The sequence below is a fragment of the Chiloscyllium punctatum genome, chromosome 1, assembly GCF_047496795.1.
Source record: "Chiloscyllium punctatum isolate Juve2018m chromosome 1, sChiPun1.3, whole genome shotgun sequence".
Taxonomy (NCBI): domain Eukaryota; kingdom Metazoa; phylum Chordata; class Chondrichthyes; order Orectolobiformes; family Hemiscylliidae; genus Chiloscyllium; species Chiloscyllium punctatum.
In genome coordinates this window covers 4,665,450-4,679,977 of record NC_092739.1, presented here as the reverse complement: position 1 = coordinate 4,679,977, position 14,528 = coordinate 4,665,450, and the positions used below count along the sequence as shown (strand labels likewise).

The 14,528-nt window shown below is 41.1% G+C and overlaps 1 protein-coding gene across 4 annotated transcripts in view; it reads left to right on the top strand.

Annotated features, from left to right (window-relative positions):
• Window positions 1-14,528, top strand: part of fhdc1 (FH2 domain containing 1) — a 195,426-nt gene that overhangs the window by 36,988 nt on the left and 143,910 nt on the right. For all 4 annotated transcript variants that reach the window (XM_072588574.1, XM_072589800.1, XM_072589154.1 and 1 more), the window contains exon 4: window positions 6,839-6,900. In XM_072588574.1, coding sequence (XP_072444675.1) covers window positions 6,839-6,900 — 62 coding nt within the window. The remainder of the gene's footprint in view (window positions 1-6,838; window positions 6,901-14,528) is intronic.

The following is a 14,528-nucleotide window of genomic DNA, read 5'->3' as shown; positions in this document are numbered from 1 at the left end:
AAAAAATGGTAGGGTTTGGAGTGTTGGGGTGCTGTGGGGCAGGAAATAGGGAAGCAGAGTCAGTGTTCACGGTGGTCATCTTAACAGTTCATTGCTCTTTGTTCCTCATAAGAGTGCATGTAATTTCTTTGTTTGAAAAAATTAAGCATGTTTTAAAATTGTTAGCCTAGTGTGCCCTCAGTTTATAGACCAGCAATTCTTGGGATCACATTTGCTCATTGTTTTTGCCCTAATAAAAGGAGTGAGAACGAGAGGTCACAGTTTCCCAAGAAGCAAACATGAGCTGGAAATATATTTTCACACTCCGAGTAGTTTGGGTCTGGAATGCACTGTCTGGAAATGTAGGGGAGGCAAGTGCACCTGAAGCATTCAATAGGGATTGGATGTTTATTTAAACAGAGAGAATGGGCAGGGTTACTAGGAAGAGACAGGCGATTGTCACTAAGTCAAAATGCTCAGAGATCCAGTGCAAACATATTGGACCAAATAACATCCCTGTGCACCATAACTGTTCTGAATATCTTAATTAGTGGGAGATGCTGTCAGGAAAATGGATTCAACAGCCTGGAGAGAGGTAGGAATGTGTAATGGCAGTTTATTCAAATGGCTCATGCTGCTCTGTGGCGTAACAAGAAAGCTGTTTTGCTTTATTTATCAAAGCAGTGAAGTCCATTTCGAGGAAATAGCTTACACCTAGAATTCCCCAAAGTTGAGCTCTAATCTGATTGGTGCCTTTGGGATGAACAGCTCCATGGAGATAATAGGGAGGGAAGAAATGTCCATCATGTTTACTGTTGCATGACTACAGGCTTAGACAAGTGTTGGGAAAGTACACCCACACCATTGCTCTAAGTTATCAAATGTCACGTTAAGCAGTCCAAGGAGTGGATGAAGGCATAACAATAAATAATGAAACAGGTATGGAAAAAATAATTTAAACTGCCTCTTCTTGCAGCTTGACGGTTTGATTCTGAGATTCAAAGGCAGGTGGAGGCGGGCCTGGGCAGAGGGGAATTCTACCTGTCTGCCATAACTCCAGTAGGACAGTGACACATCCCTCAAGAACAGAGGGCAACAGCTGTTTGTTGTTCCTTTGGGAATTTGTCTAATTTCCCACAGGAGCTACAACATGAGAGGGGAAGGGACCCCACACAATTTCAGGGCTGATGTTTTAATGCATGCTGTTAAATTATGATTTTTACACCTTTGGATAATGAAGTCTCATATTCAGTTCTAAAATCTTTTTTCTTGCTAGGCTCCTGAAAATTGTGATGCAGTTTGCACTGTTTTATACAAACCAATCCTACAATGAAATAAATTCCAATCAAGAATTGTTGTATGCAAAATAGCTTCTATCGAGTTGGCATGTTTTATTTTTGCATCAAAACAGAGCAAGGTCTCTCAATCCAGCAAAGATGGAATCATTTAGAGATCAATGTTACCGAAACAGTTAATGTTTTTTGTGTCATTTTGCTCATCTTTAGCTAACGTGTTAATTTTGTTAAAATAAATCGCTATACCCTTGTGTTAAAAGTGGAAACAAAGGACCATGATGGAAATTGACTATTAATATCATCCTGATGAAGGGCTTTTGCCCCAAACGTTGATTTTCCTGTTCCTCAGATGCTGCCTGACCTGCTGTGCTTTTCCAGCACCACTCTGATCTAGACACTATTAATATCATCAGTTGTTTTTAGGCTAATATGTAAATGTATACACTGATTAGCTTCCAATTATATACTACTATCCCAAGAATGGAGTTGACGAAGAATAGATACTGATTTCTAGTAAAAATGCTGTGCTACAGTGTATTTTACATTTAAAACACTTTCATGTTCTATATATGAATAAATAAATAAACAAATCCTTGGGAATACGGTGTAACAAATTCCATGTGCCTATTAATAGATACTTTTGCTTGGAGCTTTGATTTTATTCCAAGTGCAGGTGCTGTTTAACCTTTCAAACACTGAGGGAGAGACATCCATTTCTTGAAATGAGTCAGTAAGGAATCATGACAGTTCAACCTTTATGAGTCTTGATATAACCTTTGAAATTATGCTTAAATATTTCAATAGTACCTTAAAAATATTTATTTTAAAACGTTGCATAAGTATCAGGAGTTTTATATTTTCTTTCCTTCTTCCCTAAAGAAAATATTATTCAATATCTATCTAAATAGCTATTTTTCAAATAAAGGTGTTTTTAAGAGACACTGATGGAAATTTTACGCTATTATATTTACATCTGATATCCATAAGGGGTATTTCTAGCACAGCCTATACATTTTGAAATGCAGAATAGTTTGCAATTTGAGTTTTAGCCATTATGACACCCTCCTGTCACTCTGAGTGAGGTTCAGTAACTGAGGCTGTAGCAGTGTACCCAAAGCATGGGTTGCAGATTGTGTGATGAGCAGTTGGGGTTGGGAATTCCCAGTGGAAGCTAGAGTGGGATGACCCTGGAACTGGCTCCATAATCTTTTGATATGAGTGCTGGTGACTTGAATGGCTCTTCCCAAGAGAAATTTAAAATGGTTGTTGAGAAAGTCAGAACTCTGTGGCTGACCCCCTCCCACTCACACCCCATGGTCACACTTTACACAGCTCCCCCCTCTTGCCCCCACCATACCACTCTCACAAGCCTTCTCCCCTCACTTGGACAGTTCATTGTATTCTGGGATCCAAACAATTTTCAAGCATTGAAAATTTTTAAAAATAGCTTTGAAAAGGTTTGTGAGGCACTATTCAAGGTCAAGGATTAGAGTGTATCTTTCCATTGAACCTTTGAGAATTTATAAAAAAAATTAAACTATGCTTTTATGTTGCAAGGAAAAGCTGAAGTAATGGATCTGTTTAATTTTGAGTAGTATTTCGGATGTGGTAGCTCAAATTCTCCAATTCTTCTTAGCTGCTAAGAATAAAATATGTTCCCAAGAGCTGCTTTTACCAAAAGATAACATTGATCTGACATGTTGTAGTTTTCCAGAACTATTTGACCACACTAAGCATTAGACCAATCATATTTGTAAAGGAATCATTATCTGATACCTGCTAATCCGAAAACAGAGCCTGTCTCAAATGTCAACCTTTCATTAAGAAAGAGCTAGAAAGCAGCTCCTGTTGCAATGACATCACTGCAAACAAAAGTTGAACTTACATGTAGACATACACCACTCTCTGAAAAAGAAAATAACTCTTTTCAAACAGGCTTTGTTGACTTGAGTTGTATTGTTTGTCATCTTTCCAATTTATAAATACCCAGATGGGGCACAAACCAAAAACATAGCCAGTGCAAAGACAAGTGCTTCTGACTAATGTACAATAGGAGGTATAATTATGTACTTCATTGCTATTTATAATTAACAAGTTTCTCGGGCAAAACATTTTGCTTTAACTGAATAGCTCTGTGCCAATATACTGCTGTGCTGAGACACTGCCCACACCATATAAACAGCATTGCTTTAACTTCTATTGCGGCAAGGATGACTCAGCTATAAACTTCAAAGTCAATCAAGGTTTTGGTCTACCCAAACTTGATTTTGCCATTGCTAAGAAAGTACTTATTGAAATATTCTGTAAGAAGAAAAAATGAACTGGGATAATAAACATGAAGTAGCAGGTTCTGGCAAGTGTTGAAACACTTAAAGCAAGAAAAAGAAATTGAACTTGGAGTTGTATCTTCATGTCAAGGTTTTTTTTCTTGAATCTAGAGATTTCTTAACATGAACTTGTTGCTTGACGTTGGGAGCTGATGCTTATTTCAGCCTGGGGTAGTGCCCAAATCAGGGTGAGGTGGGCAGATGCCAAACTGGGCAATTGGAAGTGGCACCTCCATTACTGGCATTTGAACCCAACACAGAGCCTATTCAGATCCAAATCTGTCTGTGTCTTTTCCCTATTCCCCCACCATATCCTCCATGCTCCCCTACCTCATACCCACTGTGGATAACATTTGGAAGCCTTTAGAATGTTCATGAAACTGTCAAAAGTAAACTTATTCAAATTTGAATTTTGAACAAATCCTCCCAAGGTCCACATAAAATTATTGATGGAATAAAGTCATTCAAATTCCACTGAGGAGAGAAGACACGATGTGATTAAGTGGTCATTGGAATGTCAAAACAATCAGTCATTATCACACCTCTTCAAAAACATTTACTCCTTTGTGATCTCATAAAGCTGTCAATTGAAATGAGGTTCATGGTTCCTTTGACAGCCACAGTAAGTAATCTTGCTGAGATGAAACCATCACTAGGGTTCCAAGCTCAAGCAAGCATTCATAATTAAATTCTAATGCAGAACTGTACCAACAAAGCCTCCAGAACTGAATATATTCCAGCATTTGAAGTAATGGAACAGCTTACCATCTGTTACATGCTTCAAACGCTGGAACAGATTGCTGACCCTGTTCATGAAAAGACTAAAGTACAAGATACAATTGATGCAATAAAACCTGAATCCCATCCATGCACAGTTTAGAGGAACATGTTATCTGGTGACCAATGTACCTTAACTCTTTGGAAAGCCTTCCCACTTTCACAATACTTGTCAATTTAATCGTCACTTACCTTCTCTACACAAAGCCTTATCAAGCATTACTGTACTTAGAACATACCTAAATTGCTGTACACCATTATATTATAACATGTGAAGTAGAAGGCACCTTTGAACTCATCTGTCACAAGGTTCACAACTCCAAACGAGAGTTTCCCCATGGTTTATGATTTCTCTGAACTACTGTGAAGTAGAGCATCATTAAAAGTCATCCGACTCACTGAAAATAAATCAAAAATGCGGCCTCTTCCTGCAGTGGAGATGGCAAGTTCCAAGTGCAGTGTGGAGCCATATTATCCACTCACTCGGTGTCACTAAAATGGTGACAGCAATGGAGCTGAAATTCTGGAAGTGATCCCCACCAGTGTTTTTGAGGTCCACCTCCCTCCGTTCCAATACAGACTGAGTCTGAAAGTCTCGTCCTAAATTTCTAAAGAGAAAGTAAGATTTTTTTACAATTAGATACTCTGCTGGACTTGCAGTTAAATCACATCAAAACCAAGTGGCACATAATAGGGTTAATGTTACAGAGCATGTAATATTTCATGTCACTTACATGTGAGTTATAGTCAGGACTTCTGATACAAATACTTGAGCCAAAGACACTAGGTTCTGACATTAAACCCAGGCCATTATTTAAAATTTGGGGCAGTAGCAAGTTATGAGAAGATTTGTAGCTGGATGTAGGTTTGCTTGCTGAGCTGGAATGTTCGTTTTCAGGCATTTCATCATCATACTAGGTAACTTTATCAGTGAGCCTCCGGATGAATCACTGGTGGTATGGCCCGCTTTCTGTTTATGTGTTTAGGTGACATCATTTCCTGTCACTCCAACTGGAACTCTATCAGCAAGCACATTGACTTGAATCCCATTTACCACCACCTGAGAAAAAGAACAGGAAATGACATCACCATAGGAAATAACGCACCATAGGAAATGACATCACCAACCCAAGGAACCCTAAACACATAAATAGTAAGTGGGCCATGCCTCCAGTGCTTCAGCCGGAGGCTCACTGATGATGTTACCTAGTATGGTGAAGAAACGCCTGAAAATGAACCAGAACTGGGGGCAAGGTTTACCTTTGAGGTAGGAGTTGAGCCATTTCCCAGTGTCATGTTACCACCTCTTTATCAAGTTTTGGAACAACCCCAAGGGGTTGAAAGGCCTGTTCCTGTTCCTAAGTGATAGGTTCTCTGAAGTGGCTGTGCCTATCCACCACGCTTTCACTCATGGATGTGGTGGCAGCTGGAGTCAAGGCTGTCACCCCCTGAAGCAGAGGGGAGCCCAGACAGATGTTGAGGAAACCTCTAGAAGACCTGCCTCAGTTCACTCATTAAACCCCTCCCCCCACAATTCCCTCTAACTCACACCTTACCCACTCACAGCCTGTTCACCCAGGATCAATTAACTGTGGAGCTCTTCATCTCTATAATAACATTGAAAATTCTTTCAAATGCTAATAAAACAACGTTATCCTATTAAACAGTCATGAAATCTTCTTAATTCAACTGGAGATTTTTGCACAGTTCGGGTAAGTTTAAGAGCCATTTGTCTTTTAGAACAAAATTCTAACATCAATTACTGCAGTAAAAAGCATACTTGCTATTCGGGAATGCATTGTGGCATGTGGTATTGCCAAAACCCTCAGAAATTGCATGTCAAAAGGTTCCCAATCCCAGATGAGGGTTTCTCTGTTCTCCACGGCATCTCTGAGCTGGTGTGTACCATATTGCCATCATAAGTCAGCTGGACTCCATCAAAACATTATTGGTGGGGGTAGCGTATGATCTAAAATATCGGCAAAAGTGAGGACTGCAGATGCTGAAAATCAGAGTCCAGATTAGAGTGGTGCTGGAAAAGCACAATAGGTCAGGCAGCATCCGAGGAGTGGGAAAATCGATGTTTCGGGCAAAAGCCCTTCATCAGCTGCCTGAACTGCTGTGCTTTTCCAGCACCACTCTAATCTAGACTATGATCTAAAATATACCAAATCCCACAAGGAAGCAGCAAGATTAGCTTGCTGCATGAGGCTTCATGACATGCTCCCTTTTCCTTACCAATGGCCAATGGATAGGGAGGTTGAGCTGCTCCATGGAGTGCCTGGTGCGTCTTTTTCTGCCCATCCATTTGCTTCCCCTCAGGATGTGAAAATCTAGCCCATCGTTTTCATATGAGTTATAGTCGGGTTCTTAAAGTTCTGGTTTGAAAATGGGTTCAATAAGTTTTTGCTGTTATTTTCTCCATTATATGATGCCATCATATTTCTATTATTTTTATAGATCAGTATTTTGGATGCAAAAAGAAGCATGAATATTGGAATATTTCTGAAGCAATTCAAAAGGTAAGACACTGTTTTCTAAATGTTTCTTGATTTTTTTTTCTAACGTTTTATTCTTGCAATAATAAACGTGCAGAAACTCTTGGAACGTTTTCTTTAAATATCCGGAGGTAACTGATTCTCATTAACCTTTTTGAAAATTTCATTTAGTATCTCAAGACTGTTGAGGCATCTCTTAGCAATAATTATTACTGCTCTTCCATTTTCCATGTTTTGCAATATAGTATTTCATATTTAATTTCGCAAGATTTAAGTTTAAAGTGTAATGAGTGAAATGTTTCCCTTAGTCACTGACACCCTATAACAGAGGAGTCAGGTTTGATTATCCTATTCAGACAATCTGAGAACCTCAGGAATATTGGTCAATTCAGTCTCTGTCGAGGTGTGCTCATTAATATCTTGCTGAATGACCATCTGCACTAACCTTCCCTGAAAAGGGCTGTACCATCTGTAATCCAGGAGGTTACCACAGCTATCAGTTTCTGTTCTGTGCTGCCTTTTGGGACTATACTAGCCCATTTCCTAGTTCATTGTGTGCATCTCTACTGTTCGTTCTCAATTTGTGTTGTGGTTGATTTTTGAAAATAATAACTTTCAATAAAACGACTTTAAGTGAAACGTTGGCTCCCGTGGGAACTAATGCTACATCTGTAGTTAGGTTCTATATGAGCTGCCTTGCCAGAGATAACAAATATGAAAGAATTAAAACCTCAGAGTTGAAAAAAATCATATTGCTAAATTCCTACATTGGTAAATGAAGTAATTTTCAAAATAAGTTTAAAAATATGAAAGAAAAGTGCGACTTGCTATGTCCAGTACCTCCTTTCCATTGGCGATCTTGCTTCTGAAACATCCTGCTCCCTGATCCTTCTGATGGCTGCAGACTTCTCCCGCTGCTCTGAGGTGTGGCCATATCTTACTCTCCAACCTTTGGAGATATGGCCACATTTCCACCCTCTGACCTTCTGAGTTTTGGCAACATCCCACTCCCTGAGTGTTTCTGTGATCTACTTCCTGCTCCTGAATCCCCGCCACTCATGAAAGCTTGGGAGGAGAGCTGTAGGGTTGGAACAGCTTTGACAAATAAGTTTTAAAGAGAAAATGGTCTGTAGAGGCCCTGGCATTTCTGCACTTTGGACTCACACTTCCATGACATGGGAAGTCCAGTGTCGTAAGAACATAAGAAATAGGAGCAGGAGTAGGCTATTTGGCCCCTCAAGCCTGTCCTGCTATTCAAAAAGACCATGGCTGTTCTCCTGTTGGCCTCAACTCTTCTTTCCTGACAGCTGCTCATGACCTTCAATTCCCTGATACTTCACCTTTGCTTTAAATGCTTCCAGTGATTGGGCCTCCACAGCTCTTTGGGCTAGAGAATTCCAGACATGCACTACTCCATGAGAGAAAAAGTTCTGTTGCATTGCAATTGTAAAGTTGTAATAAGACTTAGCTGTTTTTAAATGGAGGTGGCACACTGGGTCACTAGTTACTGCTGCCTCACAGCACCAGGGACCCAGGTTCGCTTCCTGCCTTGGGTGACTGTCTGTGTGGAGTTTGCACATTCTCCCCCTGTCTGCATGGGTTTCCTCTGAGTGCTACAGTTCCTCCCACAGTCCAAAGGTGTGTAGGTTAGGTGACTTGGCTATGCTAAATTACCCAGGGTGTTCAGGGATGTATAGGTTAAGTGCATTAGTCAGGGGTAAATGTAGAGGGAATGGGTTTTGGTGGGTTACTCTTTGGAGGGTCAGTGTGGACTTGTTGGGCTGAAAGGCCTGTTTCCACACTGTAGGGATTCTAGATTCTAGAACTTTCAAATCATGTCAAAACTAAACTCCAACTCCTTCACAATAAAGGCTATTTGCCTTCCTAATTAATTGCTGCACATACATGCCAAGCTTTTAATGTTCCATGCACAAAACCCACCAGCTCCCTCTGCATTGTACTCTTTGGAGTCTCTTTCTGTTCATCTGCCATTTGATTCTTCCTGCTAAAGTGCATGACCTCACACTTTGCTGCATTAGACTCCATCTGCCAAGTTTTTGACCTCTGTCTTGACCTGTTCATATCTCCTTACAAGTTCCTTAAGTCCTGATCACAACTCAGGCCCTCCCGCCATTTCTTGTGAGCAGTAGTGTAGATGCCTGTCCAATATTTACACACATTTAAAATTGATTCATTGTCTTTTCCAAATTTAATAGAAGTATGCAGTTGTGCAAATAAAGAAGAATAACCCAATCTCAGGTACAGCTTCTTCCCTTGACCCCCATCTTGAATAATGGATAGCCAGAAACCATGAGTCTTATTATAATCCTTTACCATTTTATTGGAAGATATTATCGCATTCCAACGCCTTCACAGAAGCTTGATTTAAGCAGCAACTAATTAAAAGTGGCAAGCTCTAAGCTGCTATGCTAAGTGCCCACTTGGCCCCAGATTTATTTTCCAACAGAGGTGGAAGTATCTTAATTGTGAATACTGCATGTGGAAGACATTTTAAAGAATTAGTAGAACAATCAAATGGAAAGCACCAAATCTTCGAGCCTCTGTCAGTTATAAGACCATAACAATAGGCCTTTCAGCCCCTCCAGCCTGCTCCACCATTCAATAGGAGCATGGTACATCCAACGTTCCTCATATCCATGTTCCTGCATTCTCCCATAACCCTTGATTCTCTACCGATCAAGAATCTATGTATCTCAGCTTTAAATATACATAAGGACTCCGTCCCCAAAACTATCTGCATCAAGGATTTCCAAAACCTCACAACCCTCTGATATAAGAGATTCCTCCTCAGTTCAGTCTTAAATTGGCGCCCCTTTCCTCTGAAACTATGCCCTCTGATGCTAGACTTTCCCATGAGGAGAACCATCTTCAAAGCATTTACCATTATGATTCTTATATATTTCAGTGAGATCATCTCTCATTCTTCCAAATGCCAATGATTGGAATCCCAAGTGTTCAGCCTGTTTTCATAAGACAGTCCCTCTGTACCAGGGATGGTCTTCGTGAACCACCTCTGTACTGCCTCCAATTATTTTTTAAATAAAGGATTAAAAATTGTTCACTTTACTCAGGATGTGATCTCATCAGCACTTTGAAGAGTTGCGGTAAGACTTCCCTATCGTTATACTCCGACCCCCTTGAAATAAGGGGCAATGTCCCATTAGCCTTCCTGATTACCTGCTGCACACTGTTTGCGAGCTTTCTGTGTTTCATGCACACGTCTCATTTGTATTGCAGCTTTCTGCAGTTTTGCTCCTTTGAAATAGTCGATTCTCTCTTCCAAAGTCAAAAATATCATTATTGTCCACATTATACTCCATTTGCCAACTGTTTGCTCACTTAGTGAACTTATCAATATCTCTCTGTAAACTGATTGTATACATCTTCCAACCTGGCTTTCCACCTATTCTTGTGTCCTCTGCAAATTTGGCTCCAGTACATTCACTACCAGTCAGATTTCTTACACATTAAATAGTGAAGGTGAACTTTCTACTGAGGTATAACAATATACTTCTGAAAAAAAACTGGGAAAGGAAGAAGTAAACATAAGGGAACTTGCCATGTACAAGAATGGGAGAATTTGTAATCAACTTGTGACACATTGTATATGAATAAAATAAGAGAAATCAAAATACCAGTGTAGGTGTACCATGTATGGTGCTAAGACTTCCAATCTCACCTCAGTGATTGTTCCTGTATTGGATTATCCTGGTTATAGCCGAAGAGTGTGGTGCTGGAAAAGCGCAGCCAGTCAGGCAGCATCCGAGGAGCAGGAGAGTTTACGTTTCGAGCATAAGCTCTTCATATCCTGGTTAGAACATAGAACATTCCAGCACAATACAGGCCCTTCAGCCCTCGATGTTGTGCTGTCCTGTGGAACCAATCTGAAGCCCATCTATCCTACACTATTCTATTCTCGTCCATATGTCTATCCAATCACCATTTAATGCCCTTAAAGTTGGCGAGTCTATCACTATTGTAGCCAGTGTGTTCCGTGCCCCACTACCCTTTCACATCTGTCCTGTATCCCTCAATTTATAGCTATGTCCTCTCATGTTAGCCATCACCATCTGAGGAAAAAGGCTCTCCCTGCCCACCCTATCTAACCCCCTGATTATCTTATATCTGAATTAAGTCACCACTCAACCTTCTTCTCTCTAACGAAAACAGCCTCAAGTCCCTCAGGGTTTCCTCATAACACCTTCGCTTCATACCAGGCAACTTCCTAGTAAATCTCCTCTGAATCCTTTCCAAAGCTTCCACATCCTTCCAATAATGTGGTGACCAGAACTGTGCACAACACTCCAAGTGTGGCCGCACCAGAGTTTTGTATAGTTGCAACATGACCTCATGGCTCTGAAAATCAATCCCTCTACCAATAAAAGCTAACACACCGTATGCCTTCTTAACAACCCTATAAACCTGGGTGGCAACTTTCAGGGACCTATATACATGGGCACCAAGATGTACACGATCATAAGTCTGATTCCTGATGAAGAGCTTATGTTCAAAACAACATGCTCCTTGGATGCTGCCTGACTGGCTGTGCTTTTCCAGCACCGTATTCTTTGACTATAGTACATTATCAACAGGGATTGATTGTGTGACTAGAGGAGCCTATTCTGTTCAGTTACTGAATGAACATCATTTTCTCCCCTTAGCTATCTTAGAGAACACTTGGATGCACATTTTTCCTGCTTGGCATTTCATAATGAAAATCTTGCATTATTGATCTGTAGACGGTCTATTAAAGGGCTGTCTCAGGCGTGAATCACAATAGATGAAGAAGCAGTCTGAACCGAATGTGTTTCTGGTGTCTTTCCATCAATTTCATTTTCTTTTTCTCTGTTGCTGCTCAGTCGGTTCTGATTTTGACTCTTGACTTAGGAGAACTCTCTTCTACTTTTCCTCCTCCTTTTCCATCCCGCCTGAACGCATTTGCTTCTGACTGGGGTACAATTTCTCAATGGCAATCAATCCCTGATCCTTCACTCAGGCTGTCCACTGATATCAGAATCTCATCTGTGACCAAGTAATTCAGCAAGCTTCGAAAATGTAACCTCCTGACCTGTGCACCTCATCGGCCTAACCTGCTGTGGCCTTAGAGGAGAGTGATTTTACAGTTGTAGTTTGTGGCATTACTCACAGAGAGGGAACAGATGCATTTGCCAAGACACTGGTGGCCTGATGGATGGTATAATGCCTTCGGGACAGTGGCTTCCTGCGACCTTGACATGTATTGTTTTTAAAATGAGGCTGCACCTACCAATGGCCTCATGTAATCTAGAAAATTATCACGGCCAAAATACTTCAAGTCAAACTGAATAAAAATTTGCAAATTACACAAGCTAACATCACTGAATTTACATATCATCCATAATAATTTTCACTGAATCTGTAGGATTCCAGAACAGATCCTTGCTGTGATCTAAGAATGATTTCTTGACTCCTTTCTTTTCAATCTTGTGGTTACTGGACTATAGGCTCTGGTTGTCCCTCTGGATGATTTCCTACCTTCAGTGCAGACAAGGCATCCCAATTATCAGCTAAGCCAATACTCATAATAGATGACTAATGGGCTCCCTTACCTTGTAACTAATGCTCTGGCCTCCACCATTGCTAAATGAGCTTCTGATACTAGTCTTCAATCCAGGCATTTAGGCCCTTGTCCACCCTGTACATTTCACACAGGTCATTCAAGGTGGATTTTCATCCTGATTTGACTGATATATAAAGTAGTCATGGGGATACTGGGCTTTATTGGTAGAGGAATTGAGTTCCGGAGTCCTGAGGTCATGTTGCAGTTGTATAAGACTCTGGTGCGGCCGTATCTGGAGTATTGTGTACAGTTTTGGTCGCCATACTATAGGAAGGATGTGGAGGCACTGGAACAGGTGCAGAGGAGGTTTACCAGGATGTTGCCTGGTATGGTAGGAAGATCGTATGAGGAAAGGCTGAGGCACTTGGGGCTGTTTTCATTGGAGAAAAGAAGGTTTAGGGGGGATTTGATAGAGGTGTACAAGATGATTAGGGGTCTAGATAGGGTTGACAGTGAAAACCTTTTTCCGCGTATGGAGTCAGCTGTTACTATGGGACACAGCTTTAAATTAAGGGGTGGTAGGTATAGGACAGATGTTAGGGGTAGATTCTTTACTCAGCAGGTTGTGAGTTCATGGAATGCCCTGCCAGTGTCAGTGGTGGACTCTCCCTCTTTATGGTCATTTAAACGGGCATTGGATAGGTATATGGAGGATAGTGGGTTAGTGTAGGTTAGGTAGGCTTCAGTCGGCGCAACATCGAGGGCTAAAGGGCCTGTACTGCGCTGTATTTTTCTATGTTCTATGTCCTATACTTCCCTCAGCTTTCCCCACATTAGTGCAGAGGTGGTGGAGGTACTCAGCTGAGACATAATCCAAGCCCAAGTTCCTGTAGGCTGGAGGCATGGTGATGTGTTGCATTGCAGTAGTTTTGGTGTTTGTATTTTAAATATTTATACGGATGTGCTTCCTTTATCAGGATTTACACAGCCTCTGGTAATAGTGGGTGGCTCAGTGGTTAGCACTGCTACCTCATAGCACCAGAATCCCAGGTTTGATTCCCACCTTGGCTGAATGTCTGTGTGGGGTTTGCACATTCTCCCTGTGTCTGTGTGGGTTTCCTCCCACAGTCCAAAGATATGCAGATTAGGTGGACTGGTCATGTTAAATTGCCCATAGGGTTCAGTGATTTGTAGGTTAGGTGCATTGTTCAGGGGTGATGATAGAATAGGGGAATGTGTCTGGGTGGATTACTCTTTGTAGGGTCTGTGTGGATTTGTTAGGCCAAAGGGCCTGTTTCCACACTGTAGGGATTTATAATAAGTGTTCACACTGAGATGGATGTCTCAAACCCAGCCGGCCATATTTCCATATGACCCTAATGTATAAGAGCAGAATTCGGCCATTCACCCATCGAGTCTACTCTGCCAGTCAATCATGGCTGATATGTTTTTCAATCCCATTTTCCTACCTTCTCCCCATAAACTTTGATCCCCTTACCAATCAAGAATCTAGCTATCTCAGTCTTAAATATACTTAATGACTTGGCTTCCACAGCCTTCCATAGCAATGAGTTACACAGATTCACCAGCCTCTAGCTAATGAACTTCCTCCTCATCTCTGTTGTTAAGGGTTGTCCCTTAATTTGGAGACTGTGCCCTCGGGTCCTATCCTCTCTTCCAAGTGGAAACCTCATCTCCATGTCCACGCTACATGGGCTCTCAGTATTTGGTAAGTTTCAGTGAGATCCCCACTTGTCCTTCTAAACCCCTCAAGTATCAACCCAGAGTCCTCAACCATTCTTCATATGACATGCACTTCATGCCACGATCATTCCTGTAAACCCCCTCTGGACCCCTCCAAAGACAACACATTCTTCCTTAGAAACAGGGCTCGAAACTGCTGACAATGTTCCAAACACAATCTGACTCTTCATATCCAGCCTCAGCAGCTCTTCTCTGCTCTTGTATTCTAGTTCTCTTCAAGATGAATGCTAACATTGCATTTATCTTCCTAACTGCCAACTGAAACTGAATGTTAAGTTGAAGAGAATCCTGAACTAGGATTCCTAAGTCTCTTTGTGCTTCAGATTTC